The sequence below is a fragment of the Boleophthalmus pectinirostris genome, unplaced genomic scaffold (genome assembly GCF_026225935.1).
Source record: "Boleophthalmus pectinirostris isolate CB_2022bp ecotype Guang Dong unplaced genomic scaffold, ASM2622593v1 HiC_scaffold_21, whole genome shotgun sequence".
NCBI classification, from domain to species: Eukaryota; Metazoa; Chordata; class Actinopteri; order Gobiiformes; family Gobiidae; genus Boleophthalmus; species Boleophthalmus pectinirostris.
Genome location: NW_026571175.1, coordinates 1389272 through 1409271, shown reverse-complemented (window position 1 = coordinate 1409271; position 20000 = coordinate 1389272). Strand labels below are relative to the sequence as shown.

At 41.3% G+C, this 20000-nt stretch overlaps 1 protein-coding gene across 1 annotated transcript in view; it reads right to left on the bottom strand.

Moving 5' to 3' along the window:
• LOC110156493 (collagen alpha-1(XIV) chain-like) overlaps positions 1-20000 on the bottom strand; it is a 109208-nt gene that overhangs the window by 15353 nt on the left and 73855 nt on the right. The window contains 4 exon segments of the mRNA XM_055157208.1: positions 2644-2697; positions 5585-5671; positions 7615-7692; positions 9792-9950. Coding sequence (XP_055013183.1) covers positions 2644-2697; positions 5585-5671; positions 7615-7692; positions 9792-9950 — 378 coding nt within the window.

Sequence of the window (20000 nt, the reverse complement as noted above, 5' to 3'; positions counted from 1 at the left end):
CAAGCCCTGCGCACACACTGACCCACACGAGGAAAACACAAAACTAAATCCACGCTAAAACATACAGCGAAACCACCATGACCACCCCGACAAGGACTGCGGACAGCAACAGAAGCGCCGTGGCCTCTCTCCTCTGGCTGTCCCCACTCCCCTGCGCCGCCACCACATCCACAAACCTACGGAGGGGCCGCAGGAGAGACTTAACTATGACATTGATGAGATTAAATACAATGACATATTTTAATTGAATGACAGCTCAAATTAAAAGTCTGAAAGCTTACTGGGTCAACTACGTGTAAACTAATGACCACAAGACTTATCATTTTATTTAAAGTCTGTTTCTGAAATTTTATAAACCGCTGAGTTATTCAAACGTTCCCCGTTCTGATCAGAGGATGTCCCACCCGCCTGAAGCTGCCTGTCCACGGCTTCACCTTCAAGTGTGTGTATTCATTTGATCTGCTAAAACCTCTGAGATCACACTGCACAGGACGCAGTGAGGTACCAGTGAGGTACCAGTGAGGTACCAGTGAGGTACCAGTGAGGTACCAGTGAGGTACCAGTGAGGTACCAGTGAGGTACCAGTGAGGTGGCTGTTGTGCACAGAGTCAGTGACACTGAAGAAGCCTGTTTAGATGTAAAAGTCCATTTATCATGGTGTGTGTTGTGCCAGGCCCAAGCCCTGAGCGCCAGTTCTACGCCGGGAACAGCTCGTTCTTTGTGTCTTTGTGTCCGAAGAGCTGGAAGCAGAGCCAAAACGAGTGTGAGAAGATCGGGGCCAATCTGACAGTGATTAACAACCAAGAGAAATCGGTGAGGCCTGCTCCCAGCCTATACCCAGCCTATACCCAGCCTACACCCAGCCTACACACCGTTTACACACAGTCTACACACAGTTTACACACAGTCTACACACAGTCTACACACAGTCTACACACAGTTTACACACAGTCTACACACAGTTTACACACAGTCTACACACAGTTTACACACAGTCTACACACAGTTTACACACAGTCTACACACAGTCTACACACAGTCTACACACAGTTTACACACAGTCTACACACAGTTTACACACAGTCTACACACAGTTTACACACAGTCTACACACAGTCTACACACAGTCTACACACAGTTTACACACAGTCTACACACAGTTTACACACAGTCTACACACAGTTTACACACAGTCTACACACAGTTTACACACAGTCTACACACACCCTATACGCATCCTACACACAGTCTACACGCAGCTCACACACCTCCTACAGTCATCCTAAACATAGCCTCCACACAGTTTACACTCAGTCTACACTCAGAGTTCACGTATCCTACACACAGTTTACACTCAGCCTACACACAGTCTACACACATCCTACACACAGCTTACACAGAGTTCACGTATCCTACACACAGTCTACACTCAGTCTACACTCAGCCTACACAGAGCCAAGGGATGGAACCTTCTTGCTGTAGTATTAGTTTCCATTAAAGTATTAAACCACCATGGACACCACCAGGATACATGTCAGATCTGTACAGAGGAGATCCCCCTCACATAAACATGCAGGATTTCCACCTGTATCTCCATGGAGACAAACTGGTGCTAGACTCTTTCCAGAAAAGTTACACAGTGCAACTCAATCCTAAATGTGATTTGTCTTTCAGTTGTATTTAGGGAAGTTGGTTGAGGAGGACCTATGGATCGGACTGCACCGCCACCAAGGAGACTGGAAATGGGTCAACGGTGTGGACTTCAGTTTCAAGTAAATCTCTATAGACATATAACTCTATGGGCAATTTACCATTTTGCAAAGGAGAAATCTCAAAACTTCTCCTCCTTCTCCTTCTTTGTTTGGGATCAGCTTCACAAACTTTTCATCTTCATCTTATGGGACGTGGCACCTACTCAGTAGCACCACTTTGTGATGCTGACTCTGAAATCACTATAACTGCAGCATCACATATTTAGATCGCCATGTTACCTTTTATGGTTTTGAAAATGATATATTTTCTGACATATGAACATGTTTCATAAGTTTCACTTTCGTTTTGACACTTCTTACCTTTGCTCCCCATATTAAGTCACTTCCCCTTCATATCACAACACAATCAGCGTGCGTCCCACTCATGAAACTACTGCACATCAACTCAGGTTTGTCCTGTTGTTGTGTACAGTTTTGCATCATGCAGCTGAATATTTATGAGCAAACAAAACACAACTCCAGGTATGTTTTGGATGAGGAAAAAACATTATAACATGAATCTGAAAATAATCATTATAATAATATAATATGTGCCCTTTCAGTTTTCCGTCCTGACTGGTTTGTTTGTGGTTTTGACAGCGTCTGGAAAAAGGAGTTAGGCCAGGTGAAGTCAAACACGGATCAGCTGCGTTTATAACGAAGGGAGGATCCTGGAACTACACCGACGAAGCAGACAACGTACTCAAGCGGGGACTCTGCGAGAAACACATCCAATAAGAGTTCTCCTCTGCACCACGCTCCTCTGCACCATATACTCACTGTCCCATCTCTGTACCATATATATTGTCCCAGTTAGTCTTTGTTTAGTCCTGGTTTAGTCATTGTTTAAACCTGGTTTAGTTCTGGTTTAATCCTGGTTTAGTTCTCTTACCACTGGGCCGGGCTCTCCTCTGTCTCCTCGGGCTCCTCTGATGCCAGGACCTCCCTGTCAATCACAAAACAGTATTAATATGACATGTTTCTATTGTTAAAGATTAAACCATAACCATGTGACATTCCTGTGGCGTATTAATGCCATGCTCTTTTTAGAGTTTTGGACAGTGCCTGTGGTTTTAAAGGGCTCATATTATTACATCAAATCAAATGTAGAATGTAGAACAGCTGATAGTTAAGGTCAATTAAATACAATCAATAAATGGACCTGCCCAGGGACGACAGGTGGAAATCAGCACTGGTGCTACAACCTGGTACAATGCATCTTCATGTAAATTGTGCACTGTCCCTGTCTCATTAAATAAATAAATAAATAAATAAATAAATGTATTTGTATAGTACATTTAAAACATTCAAAGCTTACCAAAGTGCTGAACAACATTTACAGTGAAATAAAAACATACAGTAAGCAAAACAAACTACTACTACTACTACTACTAATAATAATAATAATGATAATAATAATGAGGAGGAGTTCAAATGAATAGGAAGGTGTCAGGACGGCATTAAGACACTTTAAAACAATCATTCAAATTTTAAAATGGATTCTAAACTGTCCATGGAGCGAGTGCAGGATGTAAGTGTAAGTGTGATGTGGTCCCTTGGTTGCAGGCGGCTGAGCTGGGCCTGGTCAGTGCAGCACACAAACACTTGCAGTCATCGAGCTGTGAGGTCACACATGCATGTATGGCCTATTCAAAGTGCAGATGTGGAATGTACAATTTGATTTTGCTCAAAACCCTTAACTGATAAAAAGTCGATTAAGAACTACTTACTCACTTGCTTTTCAAATGTAAAATTACACCACCAAGATTTCTAGAAAATGCCTTTTCATAGGAGCTGAGAGGACCTACTGCACATGATTACTGTTTTCTGTTTATTCAAACCCACAACGTTTGACTGCATCCATTCCTGAAACAACTTTACGTAATCCACCAGTGCTTGGAAAGAGCAGCTGGTCTGAAGTGGCAGGTAGATCAGCAGCATAGCAGTGACAAGTAAAATTGTGCCTCTCAAATACTGATCCCAAAGGAAGCATATGAAGGCCAAATAAAACAGGGCCCAATATACTTCCTTGGGGCACACTGCACTTTAGCTCAGACACCACAGAGGTGAACTGCCCTAACTGAACAGAAGAGGTCCTGTCTGTTGAATAGAACTGGAACCATTTCAGTTTGGTGCCCCTGATGCCCACACCATTACCTGATCTCTATTCTAATGTTTCCTCATCACAAACAGACTTGGAGTGTGTTTTGTTTCATTCACACACATTTAACACACAAACCCTGCACAGTTAGGCTGAGTTCTTCTCTCAAACAGAAAACACTCTGTTCCACCTTGTGATGTCATGCGGTAATACAGCAAGTGCTCCACTGTGCTTTTAAACTCATACGCCACACACCTTCATTACTTCAATACTCAAACTTAAAAACCATTACAGGACATCACAAGGTGGAACAGAGCATTTTGAGCTTTGGAGATGTACACAAACCAATACTAAAACTAAAGGTTGTTCAAACATGAAATGAAACAAAACACATCTCCAGGTATGTTTCTGAGGAGGTAACAGTGTTATAACATGGCTTAAATTTCAGTCAATTCTGCATAATTTGGGACTATTAAAGATAAAACTGTACAAATACTTTAAAACTGGAGTGTCTCTTATATGCAGCATGTTGAGGACTTTTGCCCATTTAAAATATATTGTATTGTGTTTTAATTTGTTAATCACTATGGCACTGTTCCTAATTTTCCATCATTCTGAAAAGTTTATATATATATATATATATATATATATATATATATATATATATATATATATATATATATATATATATATATATATATATATGCATTGTGGATGGGTGTATGGGTGGTGTCTGGGTGCTTTGTGGGTGCTGTGTGGGTGGGGGTATGGATCTCACTGGATGTCCTGGGGGCCCTGGGTGGTGTTTGGTTGCTGTATCTGTGGTGTGGGTGCCGTATGGGTGGGTGTATGGGTGGTTCGTGGGCGGTGTATGGATGTTGTGTCTATGATGTAAGTGCTGTGTGGGAGGGTGTATGGGTGGTTCACGGGTGGTATACTGGTGCTGTGTGGGTGTATGGGTAGTGTATGAATGCTGTGTTTGTGATGTGGGTGTTGTGTGGGTGCCATGTGGGTGGGTGAGTGGGTGGTACATGGGTGGTGTATGGGGACTGTGTGGGTGTACGGATGCTGTGTATGTGGTGTGGGTGCTGTGTGGGTGCGGTGTGGGTGGGTGTATAGGTGGTTAATGGGTGGGTGTATGGGTGCTGTGTGGGTGTATGGGTAATGTATGAATGCTGTGTCTGTGGTGTGGGTGCTGTGTGGGTGCTGTGTGGGTGCTGTGTGGGGGGGTATAGGTGGTTCATGGGTGGTGTATGGGTGCTCTGTGGGTGTATGGGTAGTGTATGGATGCTGTGTATGTGGTGTGGGTGCTGTGTGGGTGCGGTGTGGGTGGGTGTATAGGTGGTTCATGGGTGGTGTATGGGTGCTCTGTGGGTGTATGGGTAGTGTATGGATGCTGTGTTTGTGGTGTGGGTGCTGTGTGGGTGGGGGTATAGGTGGTTCATGGGTGGTTGGTGTATGGGTGCTCTGTGGGTGTATGGGTAGTGTATGGATGCTGTGTTTGTGGTGTGGGTGCTGTGTGGGTGGGGGTATAGGTGGTTCATGGGTGGTGTATGGGTGCTCTGTGGGTGTATGGGTAGTGTATGGATGCTGTGTTTGTGGTGTGGGTGCTGTGTGGGTGGGGGTATAGGTGGTTCATGGGTGGTGTATGGGTGCTCTGTGGGTGTATGGGTAGTGTATGGATGCTGTGTTTGTGGTGTGGGTGCTGTGTGGGTGGGGGTATGGGTCTCACTGGAGGTCCCGGGGGTCCTGGGGGGCCTTTGCTGTCCTGGGTGCAGGTGCAGGCTTTGGGCATGGCTGGACAGTCCACCTCCTTCCTCTGAACACAAAGACCAGTTTGAGATGAACAAATGATTCATGAGCTTTGTGTAAACTACATTATATAGACAGATTCATTAAAGTGCATTTATAGTTTTACATCAGTTCTATGGCAGTGAAGAAAAGTCAAAAACATCCATCCAAAATGAAAAGCAAATTATGCACAAGGATGAACTTTTTCTAACAGTTAAAATCTTCATTTAACTCAATAAAAGTGATGTCATTTATATGTATTAAAAGCAACAGTTATGGAATTACCTCTACTTATGTCACATCTGCAGCCCGTGTCCAACCAGAAAGTACAATTATATTTGAAACAATACAATACAAACATAAAATATAAGAATAAAACTCTTTACTGTGACAAAAGGATCAAAAATAACATTGTATTAGTTTGAATAGATGAAAACAGATGTGAATATTGTCTGGTAGTTGATACAATCCCTTCAGGTGATCTAAGTATCCTGCAGGTGACTCTGTTCCACATAACCAGGAGGCGTCCAGTTCAGTCATATTCACAGTGAATTCATATCAACAATGACAGATGTAAGGACACATTTCTGAGGCAAAGAGTAACGAATAAAACAACTCGGTTTGATCAGGATAACATTTTATTTTATTTTTTTTTCAAATACTGGTTTATAATAATATATATTTAGTTAACCATAAAATCACAGAAGTCTTTTTTTTTTTTTTTATTCTTTTGTGTAAAAACATATTTTGTAATACAGAAAACAAATTAGTTTAACATCTTTTTTATGAATCTGTATTTGTTCATTTTTGTTTGTTGTCATCAGTCTGAATCATGTTTCATGTAATCTTTATTCTTTATGAAGGGATGTAACGGTATCCAAATGTCTCGGTTCGATATTTATTGCGATATTTTGTGGAGGTGAACAAAACTGTGAATATTCTACTTTTTCCTCTTAAAATGCCTTACAAGACTTAATTCAAAGAACTAAGATTTAAAAGTGCTTCGAACTTTTATTTCTTCATGCAGTTTGCCCTGAAACAGAGCAAAGGATCATGGTCTATGTAGTTCCTTTCTGTTATTTTTAGCTATTGCCACACAAAAACTATTCATTTAAGTGAAGAGACTGGTACCTCGATATTATTGTGAAACCTTTGATGATACGATATCCTGATGTTCCAGTTATTGTTACATCCCTAATCTTTATGAATACTGTTTGCTTGTTTTCCTGCCTGTTTATAATAAACAAGTGTGAAGAACACTGCATACAACTCCAGCTGTTTCTGATGAAAGAATCATAAAAAGCATTGACAAAAGCTCATTTTGCATAATTTGTGTTCGTTAAAGCCCCACTGAGGGGCATTTCCTCACATTAGAACAGGGTTAAAGCCTCAGTGTGGGACATTTCCTCACATTAGAACAGGGTTAAAGCTTCAGTGTGGGACATTTCCTCACATTAGAACAGGGTTAAAGCCCCAGTGTGGGACATTTCCTCACATTAGAACAGGGTTAAAGCCTCAGTGTGGGACATTTCCTCACATTAGAACAGGGTTAAAGCCTCAGTGTGGGACATTTCCTCACATTAGAACAGGGTTAAAGCTCAGTGTGGGACATTTCCTCACATTAGAACAGGGTTAAAGCTTCAGTGTGGGACATTTCCTCACATTAGAACAGGGTTAAAGCCTCAGTGTGGGACATTTCCTCACATTAGAACAGGGTTAAAGCCTCAGTGTGGGACATTTCCTCACATTAGAACAGGGTTAAAGCCTCAGTGTGGGACATTTCCTCACATTAGAACAGGGTTAAAGCCTCAGTGTGGGACATTTCCTCACATTAGAACAGGGTTAAAGCCTCAGTGTGGGACATTTCCTCACATTAGAACAGGGTTAAAGCCTCAGTGTGGGACATTTCCTCACATTAGAACAGGGTTACAGCAGTGACAGTGTAGGAGCATGTGGGGGAGAGGTGCTCACCAGGCCTGGCAGCTCACAGCACTTGTCTCTGTTGGCCCAGGACGTGCTGCACACGATGTCAAAACTCTGCAGCTCAAACTGGAACACAACACAAAAACTCTTCATGAAATCCTCAACACACAACAACAGCAGTATTAAGAAAAGTAAAAAAGATGCATGCTCCAACACATTACAATGACCAGAGGTGGAACCAAGTCATTGTTTTGCAAGTCTCAAGTAAATCTGAAGTCTTTAACCTCAAGTCCGAGTCAAGTCCCAAGTCAAAGACAGGCAAATCCAAGTCAAATCTTGAGTTACTAACCTATAAGTCCAAGTCAAGTCCAAGTCATCTTCTTTGAGCCATTTCAAGTCCTTAAACCAAAGTACCAAATACAGCAGCTTCGATTTTTGTAATAGATATGACTTTTAAACTAAACTGTACTTAAAAATCATGGTATGTTCATATATGAGTGAGTATTTAAATAAGAGTTGTACAAATGCAAATTCTTAGTGAGAAGAAATCATTCAGATTTAAACATGCTTAATAACAGTTATTTTGTCATGTAGTCTGCACCAAAATGGAAAGATCATGGTCTATGTAGTTCTGTTCTACTGTATTGTACTGTATATGACTGTATTGTACTGTATATGTATATGTTTTCATTCCACACTCTTCTCTCCAATTTATGTCTCTCTTTTTTAATTTTAATCTTCATGATTATTTATGTTTTTATTTGTTTTTATTATGATTTTAATGTATTTCTTATTCTGTAAAGCACTTTGTGTATGAATTGTGCTATACAAATAAACTTGCCTTGCCTTGCCTATGACTGTATTGTACTGTATATGACTGTATTGTACTGTATATGACTGTATTGTACTGTATATGACTGTAGTACATTTGAGGATACCATCTCACAGTACTTCAGTTCAACCAAAGTAACAAATAAAGATGTTCCAGTTTGTTCATCAAAAATTTATCAACTGTAAAGAGAAAAGCATTTCCTAAAACATATATTTTCTAGGAGAAGCATCGAGTCTCAAGTGACAGGGCTCAAGTCCGAGTCAAGTCCCGTGTCACTGACCTTCAAGTCCAAGTCATCTTCCAAGTCTTAGTCCATTTTATCAAGGCAAGTCTCAACACCGTAAAAAAAAAATCTATCCAAGTTAAGATGACTTGAATTAAGAAAGTTTTATTATGATTTCAGTAAATTTCACTTGACAAGTAAAATGATCTGCCAGTGGAACAAGACTTTCTGTGATTAAAATATGAAAACACAACTTGCTACTCTTAAAATAAGAAAAAACTACAACTTTTGCACCTAAAATAAACAAAATCAAATATTGCTTGGATGAAGAAAAACACGCTTATTCCATTGGTAGATCATTTTACTTGTCAAGTTGAATCGACTCAAATAAAGTCAAATGTTCTTAATTTAAGTCATTTTATTTTAACTTAGATATAGTTTTTTTGCGGTGAAGGCTTAAAAATAGTCACTCAAGTTTGACTCGAGTCCAAGTCACGACTTGCAAGTCCCCAAGTCTGACTATTACAGACAATACCTGACAGAGCAGTGTGGTCCTTTCTGTCTATGTCTTCCACAGTTTTGTGCTGTTAAGTCAGATCTGATGGTGATAAGACATCTCCCTCCTCCTCCTCCTCCTCTATTCCTCTCCTCCTCCTCTCCTGTTCATCTCCTGTTCCTCTCCTCCTCTCCTCTTCCTCTCCTCCTCCTCTCCTGTTCCTCCCCTTCTTCCCTGTTCCTCTCCTCCTCCTCTCCCTCCTCCTCCTCCCTTCACAAAGTCCTTACGTAATCAGAGTTTTCCTTGGACCTCCTCTACTCCTCCTCCTCTCTCTCCTCTTTCCTCATCCCCCCTTCTCTCCTCCTCTCCTCCTCCTCCTCTCCTGTTCCTCTCCTCCTTCCCTGTTCCTCTCCTCCTCTCCTGTTCATCCTTCTCTCGCCACCTCCTCCTCTCCTGTTCCTCTCCTCCTCCTCCCTTCACAAAATCCTTACATAAGCACAGTTTTCCTTGGACATCCTCTTCTCCTCCTCCACTCACTCCTCCTCTCTCTCTTCTTTCCTCATCCCCCCTTCTCTCCTCCTCTCCTCTCTTGTCCTTTTCCTCTCTCTCCTCTTTCCTCATCCCCTCTTCTCTCCTCCTCTCCTCTCCTCCTCCTCCCTTCCCGGAGTCCTCACCGTAGCAGAGGTGTCCCTGTTGTCCCTGGAGCGCACCCTCCTCCCCAGGACCTCCACTCCGTCTGTGCTGATGTTTCCTGCGGCGTTGATGCTTTTCTCCGTGACAGATTTGCAGTCGATCACGACCCGAGCGCTGGTTTTGCTGATGGCGATGTGCAGCTGGACAAAAACACAAACCAGACATGGTATAAGGAACATTTACAGTTTAAAGGGCTGTTTTCCAATCTCTTTTACACATCACACACAGACCTGGAGTTGTGTTTTATTTAGGAACATGTGGATGATTTCAGCTCTGGAATTTCCTACTTCATTACTACCTTAATTACCACTTAACTTGCACTTAATTCGCCTGTGCTGTAAATAGTTACTAAGTTACTCATGAACTAACCATTTAGTCTTCACTTTAGAAGCTCTCAAAAAGACTTAACTAACTTTTCAATTAAATTCATTAAATTGTATATATATAGCACATTTAAAACAACTTCAGCTGACCAAAGTGCTTCACATACAAGTCAACAACATAGAAGAAACAGTTACAAACACATATATACAGAAAACATGTGAAAACTACATTAAAAACACCAAGATAACCTGACTTGCTCGTACTAAACACCAGGGAGAAGAGGTGAGTTTTCAGTCTGGTCTTAAACTGTGTTACAGACTGAGAGGATCTGACTGGAAGAGGAAGGTTGTTCCACAGTCTGGCCGCTGCCACAGAAAAAGTCTCTGTCACCTCTCGTCTTGAGTCTAGTTTTGGGCTCGACCAACAGGAGCTGGTCTGATCTCAGGCTCTGGGCAGAGGACAGAGCTGCAGTGACTCCCTCAAATAGACTGGACCCATGGAGTGCAAACATTTGAACACAATAACATTTTAAATTGCACCTGATATAAGACAGAAGCCAGTGCAGGTCACACAGCAGAGGTGTGATGTGTTCACATTTCTTAGTATTTGTCAGCAGACGAGCTGGACATGTTGTAAGTGCTGCAGGAGCCCTGGTCTAACACGACATACAAAGAATGACAATAGTCCAGGTGTGATGTTACAAAAGCGTGGATCGCTTTTTCAAACTCTGCCCGTGGGAGGTCGGGTTGCATAAATGCCAATTACCTATTTACTTCCACATCCATGTTTTATGTGGCTTTTTTACTCAGGAGCCTTTTTCCCATCCATGCTGATAAACATGGACGATGCAGACTGTGCAAGAATGGCTCCACACAAACGACCTGCCAGAAGTGCAAAGTACTTTTGTGCTTTACAAAGGACAACAATTGTTTCTTGGAGAACCACACGAAAAAGTGATGTTGTCCTGCCACTGTAAAGCTGTTACACTGGGCTTTACGTTTTCATTGTTATGAAAAGTGGTTTACACATAAAGTTAGTGTTCATATCATTTTCAGTCTTCAGTGTTCATTTACCACACTGCAAATCTACAACATCCCAGAACACATTGGATGTGAAGGTCTCGCTCAAAAAAAGTCAGGATTGTATATTACTACCCCATATGATCATTTTCCCCAAATATCTGATTTTTCCTGTTACTAAAACTTAATTTGAGCCTGAAAGGGTTAACTGAAAGAAGATGGACTTAATCACAGAGCTAACATGCTTGTCCAGTTTGAACATGGAGTCCACAATTACTCCAAGATTCCTCACTGCAGGAGACAACAGGAAGACAGAGGAACAATCACACTGTCCTGTTCAAGCAGTGGGTTAGTTTGCCCAAACACCACAATCTTGTTTTTTTTTTTTTTTTATGATTTAGATTCAGTTCAGTTTGCGCTCAGCCAGGTCTGTACGTCCCTGAGACAGTCCTGCAGAGCTTTGATCGTGCTCTGGCTGTCAACTGCAGTCACTGGCAGATAAACACTGCCGGAATGATCATTGCATTGCATTATTAGTAAATCATTCTCTCATAACTTACTAATCAGTAATAAATGCCCAAATTTGTACTTAAATATGCATTTACAAATGCTCACACAAATGGTTAGTTCATGAGTAATTAAGTATGAAATAACTAACTATTCACAGCACAAGTGAATTAAGTGCAAGTTAAGTGTAGGTAATTAAGTAGTTACTAAGCGTGAATCATTATTACTTAAGTCTTTGTTCATTATTAATTAAGTCTTTGTTCATGCTTTATGAAGGCTAAATAAGGTGTAGTTATTATAAAGTGTTACCAAAGCTACCACCACATGACATCACAAGGTAAACAGACAAATTAAAATAAACTAAAGGGTTACACAAACATATGACTGAAACAAAACACAATTCCAGGTCTGTTTTTGCATAATATTTGAAACTGGGGAAAAAGTTTGAGAGCCACAGTTGTATGGGAGGTGTGTGTGTGTGTGTGTCGCTGTGCTTCAGGTGACATCACAACATTATCCAAGTCAATTATATTTAACACAGACAGGGGAGGTCAAAGACTGCAGGTTTGTGTTGTAATACAGTGACTCTTGGCTCTAGTCCCTCGTAGAAATGACCAGGTTCAATGGAGATTTCATCACATTCTAGAATCTGAAAAGTACCAATTACCAATTATGCAGCTGATGTCCCTGGGAGTGTGAAGCTAACTGACAATCTGAAGCTGTCTTATTCAAGTTAAAACTTAATATGAGCTTTATTGTGACACAGTCTGAGCAGAAAGGTGAGCTGATTTGTGCTGTTAAACAAGTCTGTCAGACATCAAATTACAGTGACAAATTACAATTACAGTCCCTCTCACCTTTTTATTCAAAATCAAACTCCTAAACAGGACTGTGCTCGCATTGATCACAGGCTCCTCAAAATGTGCTGCTTAATTTAAAGAAAATACAAAAATTAAAAATGCTTGAGTTTTGAGACTTTCAAATCCGTGTATCATTCGTTCATTTGCTTTTCAATATAAAAGCAAAAATAAGAAAACGATAAAACAACAATTTTCTCCATTATTTGTCTTTTTTTTTTGTTGTTGTTTTTTTTCATTTTTCGATTTTGTGTTTAAATGAAAAATGGAAAAAACGAATAACGGCCGTTTCCCGTTTACGTGACTTCCATGACTGCGATGTCGGACTTTTGCACCGCATACAGACTGAACCAGCACTGATCCAGACCGGGACAAGACCGGGACCAGACCGAGACGAGAGCAGGACCAGGCCTCAGCTCGAAGCTGAGGCTCGGACCCTGCAGAGGCTTGGAGTTTGCTCTGGTCCCAGACCTGGATCAGTCCTGGTTCAGTCTGTAGTGCAAAAGTCCGACATCGCAGTCACGGAAGTCACGTAAACGGGAAACGGCCGTTATCTGTTTTTTTTTTCCATTCTTCATTTAAACACAAAATCGAAAACTGAAAAAACAAATCATTATCTGTTTTTTTTTTTTTCATTTTGGTTTTGGTGACAATAATGAAGAAAACTGTTGTTTTTTTCATTTTCTTATTTTTGGTTTTATATTGAAAAACAAATGAATGAATGATACACAGATTCTTTCAAATCAAATTTCATCAAAGTTTAGTGGACTTTCTTTCACCCAGATGCCACACTCACATCACTTGAATGTAGTGGTCTGCATGTCCCAATCTCTGTGTGAATGAGGTTTTATAGAGTCTTCTGAAGAGCACAGGCCTGTGTGTTGAGGGAGGCTTTAGCTGCACTGAAATGGCACAGATGTTGGCACAGTGCAACAGACTTTAACACCAAATGGCAGAAGATGTTCCAGAGGAAACACTTCACTGACCCAGACACCAGAGCGGAGTGAGAGGCTTAGGAGACAGAGCTCTTCTGTTGGACACTTTAGTCCTGAGGGCTTTTACTCAAACTGTCCTCACACTGAATCTGATGACTGGACCTGTTGAGCTGCACTGAGACGTTTGTTTGAGCTTCTCTCTTATAATTGTATTTTAGTGCTCTATGTACTTACACTGCACCTCAGGGACACATAAAGTGAGTCTGGTCTCTGCTTCTTTTTATTAAAATGAATGTATGTGTTTGGAGGATAAGCCCCTTGAGATGTCTCGCCATCTCGTTTTCGAGGCTCCTCATAGTTCCAACAGCAGAAGACAGATACAAGAGGGCACACAGTAGAGCACATACATTAAAAAAAAAAATAAAAAATCAACAAACCACACACACTCACTCACTCACACTTGAATGTTATGCACATAATAAATCAAATTTAAACAAAAACTAAGACAGAGTTCAAATACAGTCACAACATACAACAAGATGAACAACACAATTCAACAAAAACAATGACACGGATTCTGTAAATACTGAACCAGAGCATTTTTAAATGAAAGGACAGAAGCTAATGTGCGAATCAATGAGGGAAGATTGTTCCAATCAGAGAGAGCTTTATATGAGTGTTTTCCTATTTGAATGTTGAATTTTATGAATGTTGTGAATGACCTGAATGCTCTGTATGCCAATAAACCAGGTCACGGACCTGTCTCTCCTGAGTTTCATTCCACAGGAGTCATGTGACCCAGTGAGACTGGCCCAGCAGCATAGTCTCTTCAACAGAAAGTGTTTTTGTTTAACAGCAGCATTCACTTGGAAGGAACCGCGTCAGTTTTGGACTGGTTGGGGTTGTGGTGGGTTAAGTCTGAGAGATCGTTGGTCCTGAGTGGGTCTGTCTAAGATGGCAGAGGTGGACTTTAAACCATTCCTGACCTGTCCCATTTGTCTGGACACTTCCTCTGAGCCTGTGTCTCTGGGCTGTCACCACAGCTTCTGCAGGACCTGCCTCCAGCAGACCTGGACCCAGCAGAAGACCAGGAGCTGCCCTGTGTGTAAGAGGAAGGTCTCCAAAGACTTCTTGGACGTGGACTTTGCTTTGAACAAACGAGGTGACTCAGGTGAGAGAGATATTATACAGTAATAGTTTATGGATACTTTAAAGTGACATCAAATCAAATGTGGTGATTGCGATTAGACTAGCAAAATAATCCAATTATTTCAGTAGCTGTGAAATATCTGGTCTGCCATCCCTGTAGTTTAGACCCCCACAAACATGTTTTGAAATGTCCCTGTGTGTCAGATGCCCTCCCTGTGTCTCCCTGGGGTCTTATTCTGTGTAAAAGCTGCTATCCCCCTCTAGACCTCTACAAACATGTTACATTTTGTTTAACATAAAACATTGCAAATCTTTTCGTGGCCTAAACCTAAACCTCTTTAAAAAGTCCTATAACATGACCTGTGAACTTTAAGCCATGTGAAAATGTTGTTCCCTCATCAAACACTTGGTTGTGTTTTGTTTCATTCACACATGTTTGAGTAATTTATTATTAGTCTGTCTACATCTCCAAAACTCAGAATGTTCCACCTTGTGATGTCATGAAGCGGTCGTTTTCAAATGAACAACTCCTTTTCTCTTTAGTTCAATAGAGACAGACAATTCCAGTGCTGAACTGAACCAAATGATACTAGTGAAGATGTGTGGAGTTTTAAAACACAGTAGAGAACTTTCTGTATTCCCACATGACATCACAAGTTTAGATCCAGGTATGTCTGATGATGATGAAGAAACATTATTATAACATAAGCCGTCCATCACACCGCTGCCCTCACAAGAACCTCTGCAATAACACACCACTACAGTTAGACTTCTGATTTAGGTTTCAATAATAGGATTCTGCCTCCTGCTTAGTCCTGTTATGATAATGACCATATCGACATATCATTCAATATCTATTTTGGGACTTGATATTTACTGATTTGAGCTGTGGAGGATAGAATAAATAACTGCTGTGGCTAAATATTATTTGTTAAGTCTGCCATTTTTGTGCCACCTCAGGCTTTTTAAAGATACTGTCTGTTTAAAAAAAACAAAAAAAACAATGTTTACTGGGACTATGTCAGTGGCATAAAGTAGTTTCAGTATTATTGTTTATCGTTTACATTTGTCTGTGGAGATATATTGTGCTTCAAAATGTGTTACTGAAACAGACAACAAAGCTTCTCTGTCTCTCTTTTCATTACAGAGGCAGATTTTAGCATTCGATTTTCTCATAATTTTGAGCAAATGTTTATATATTTTGCTATCAGGTTAAATTTAGAATTAGGTAAAGGATGAGTTCATTTAGTTCAATTTAGGGCTTTGGGACATTGAACACTTAGGCTATGTTCAGACTGCAGGGCTTTAATGCTCAATTTGGATTTTTTCTGTGAAATCCGATGTTTTTGCGAGGTCATTCACATTTCCATTTAAATGTGACTTGTATGTGATCTCCAGTGTGAACATTAAATGGCCCAAAATTGTCTACTGTCCAAAATTGCGCACTGGAGGACACGACGACGTCAACCGCAGCGAGCGTGCTCTGTCTTTAAGGAAGTTGTCCAAACATGGACGCAGCATTGAGCACCTGGAGATTTTAAAGTTCCTCTCGTACCGGAGCCAGAACATGAACAACTTACTTGTTTTAAGGAGGAGATGGAGAAGGAGAAGGACGAGGTTTTTGGCCGTGGTGTTTTGTGGGACAGCGGCAGCGACGTCCGTTGAAAGAACGTGTGGATGTGGAGACGGAGCCAAGAGTGGTGAGTGGTGATGTGCTTCACTTCAGTGACACGGAGTTCATTAACAATTTTCGTATGACGAGAAGAATGTTTGTGTACATTTGTCACTTGTTAATATCGTGTAGGTGGGATGAATGTGACCTGGTCGTTCAGAATGAAGTCACACATCAAAAGATCAGATATGTATTGGTTTCAGGAGCACATATCCAAGTGTCCTGGGTCGCATTTGAAAAAAAACAGATTTGGGTCGTTCAGACTGTCATTAAAAGATCAGATACAGGAACATAGAGGCCAAAAAATCGGATTTGGGTCACTTCAGGCTGCAGTCTGAACATAGCGCACGTCCCACCCAGCATATGCACTTACTTCATTCTTCAGTTTTATTTGCTTAATCTGTGATACACGCAGGATTCAGCAGCATCATGTTGTGATGACGTTTACGGTGACGTCAGCTCCCTTTGGGCAGCACAGTTTTCTAACATGGAAGTCAGTGCACTTGTGTTTTTTTGTTTGTTTGTTTTTTTTTATTAAAGAGCCATTAGACCCCCTCCCGAAGCTTTACTCTGCTCCTAAGCAAAACCTGAATAATCCTCCAGACTGGGTGGTGCCAGGCGGATTGGGGGGAGCGGGTGTGGGGCGGAGTCTGGCAATGATTGACAGCTGACCCACAGCCACAACAATCCAACACGGCGTGGACCAGTGCGCTCCGGACTTTGAAACAGAGTGGACATTTGTGCTCGGATCACGCCATGTCCCCTTTTCTCCAGACACTGCGGGACATGGCGGTGCCAGGGCGGGGCTGAGCTCCTCACGTACAGCCCGTAGACGCCAGTAGCTGCGCATGTCAAGTATTAACCTGCATCTGACACATCGGCCGTCGTCAGTCCAACCTGAAAATTCTAATGTTCTGACCATAATTGAGGCCGAAATAAAGAGGCTTTAATCCAAAAGTCAGATTTTTAACAAACATGCACTAAAATGCCAAAATAAAGCCAGGGATAGAGACACACTTCTATTTTAGACATTTACACGGTTAATCAGTAGAACAAAAGCGATTTTGGTGTTTAGTGGCCCTTTAAGTCATTTTAGATGAATACTGTGATTTAAAATGTCTAAATTATAACATAATGATTACAGGTGTGCAAAAATATCAAAATATCGATGTATCGTATCGTTTAATGTGATGATACAATATCAATATCTGGGGCTGCTGTACAGATATATCACAAAGAGTATTTTTTTTTGCATATTTTACAAAATTATTTTGTTACAATGCTACAGTTTTGTTGCTTGTTTAGAGTAACTGAACAACTGTTCTGATGATTAACTTGTTTGTGTTTCATTTCACTTTGCACACGAAGTGGTTTAACAAAGACTTTTAGTACAGCCACAATTTTGCCTTTTTTTTTTTTTTTTTACTGTATTGAATCGATTTGAAATATATCGTATCGAACCGAAAGTGCACTGTATCGAGATTTGTATCGTATCGTAGCCTATGTATCGAGGCATGCATCGTATCGGCAACTTCTCAATGATACCCAGCCCTAATAATGATCGAAAGGTGTCATAGATTATGTGAACTAGTATACAGCAGGCTGAAGCACAAGATGTGTTCTTTAAAAACTCTTCCTAACTGCAGGGACGGTGACTCTGGACCCCAACACAGCGGGGAGATGGCTGCGTCTGTCTGATGACCTTTGCGCGGTCCGGCACGATAACTTCCAGAACCTCCCAGACACTCCCGAGCGCTTCAGCAAACATCCCATCGTCCTGGGGTCAGAGGTCGTCCGCTCAGGGTCGCTCCAATGGGATGTGGAGGTGGGCGACCATCCCAACTGGAGTGTCGGCGTCGCCAAGGAGACCGTTGAGAGAAAAGAAAAGATCAACGCTTCTCCAAAATACGGCGTGTGGAGTTTGTGCCACAGAAACGGGAAATACACCAACGGCTGCAGTAAATCAGTACGACTGCAGAGGGCGCCACAGAGGGTCAGGGTCAAACTGGAGTGTGACGGACAGAAAGTGTCCTTCTACGACGCTGATGACATGACCCTCCTTCTCACGCACACATGGAGCTCCAAACAAAACATGGTCCCATTTTTCTCTGTAGGGCCAAGAGGAGAAGCTCTGGCTAAAGAGCTCAGGATCTGTCCAGCAACCTAAAATACTGTTTTAAATAATACAGAATCAAATCATTACTACAGTGCAATATTGTTTTTATTTTTGTACTAGTGGGGCTCACGCATTGTTGTCTAAATCCATTTTGTGTTTTTTCTTGAGTTTTCATCGTATCTTAAAGGGCCCATCTCATGCAAAATAACTCTTTTCACATTGTATCTTCTGCACATAAACAAGCACAATTTGGGTTTTGGAACATCCATTACACAATACTTTTGAAATCTTACTGATTTCTTGGAACAGTCACAGACCAGGAATTATGAAAGGGCGACTATTGCTCCTCCCCCCGCCCGTCCTGAGAAAACACAGGCTCCGCCCTCCAAACATGACGTAGGCGACGAGTAGGGATGGGCATTTGATAAAATGTTCTTCATCGATCGTTGGGAGAATTGACGATCGGTTATCAATTAATCATTAACATTTTTATATTAAAATGATCATCATTATTATTACTATCTGCACTTCTAATCTGCATAAATAAATTCAACTTCAGGACATATAAACTGTAACCACTCTAGAGCCACATCAGCCCATTTGACATTGTCATGTGTTTAATGCAGATTTTGCACAAGAAACGAAACTTAAAACTGCATGGCCAATTTGCATAAACTAAGCAAAGAAAAAAACAGTTCTTGTGCAGTGATGCGGTTCAACTTCTGTCAGATTAAAAGACATGACTCAGTGGAATATAGGTTAATGTGACCATATTTGCGTTTGTCAAAACCAGGACACCGTACAGGGGGTGGGAGATGTGGACTCGTCATTGACACTGTGCTACTCTCACCTGGCAAAGCTTTTTCATGTTTTTCGGTGTCCTGGTGCTTTGACGTCCCTCGCACCCCCACTGGACACCGAAACATATGTGCTGCTTTGTACACTGTGCACATGGCCTCACACTTGTCTCAGCTGGGACAGAGAGTGGAGAATTTCTGGTACAAATCATCATTAAATGCACATTTGTGCTACAGCGTGTTGCAGGCGCTTTCTGCTACGTCAAACGCGTCATCGTTGTAGCAGCTTTAGTTCGTTGTCACGTGGAAGGGTGACAGAAATACGCTGCTAAAAACCACTTGGACAGCATATACAAGGCCCACACATCACTCTTAGAAGATAGAAAGCTCTGAAAAGTTGATTCTGCATGAGATGGGCCCTTTAAAAAAAAAAAAAAAAAAGGTCAGTGTTTGTTGATGTGTGCATGTGCCCAAGGAAACAAGGACAGTTTTCGCCATTGGCTGAACTCCTCCTGCTGCCGGCTGCCTCAGTGTCCGTCTCCATGCACCATTGTCTTTTATTGTATGCACCAGATACACCGTCTGCACTCATCACGTACATGACACCGCTGGTACCTGCACGCTCACTGTGCTCATCCCTTATTTAGAGAGATTAGATTCATTGTCATTGTACAAAATATCACAAAACTTCAATAGAACCAAACTGTAGAGGTAAGAGTGATTAAATGTACACACACTGTCACATCCACGCCAGTAATCATTAGTAAACAGTAATTTTTTAACTCCTTTTTATGTACATTAAACCTTCTTCTTC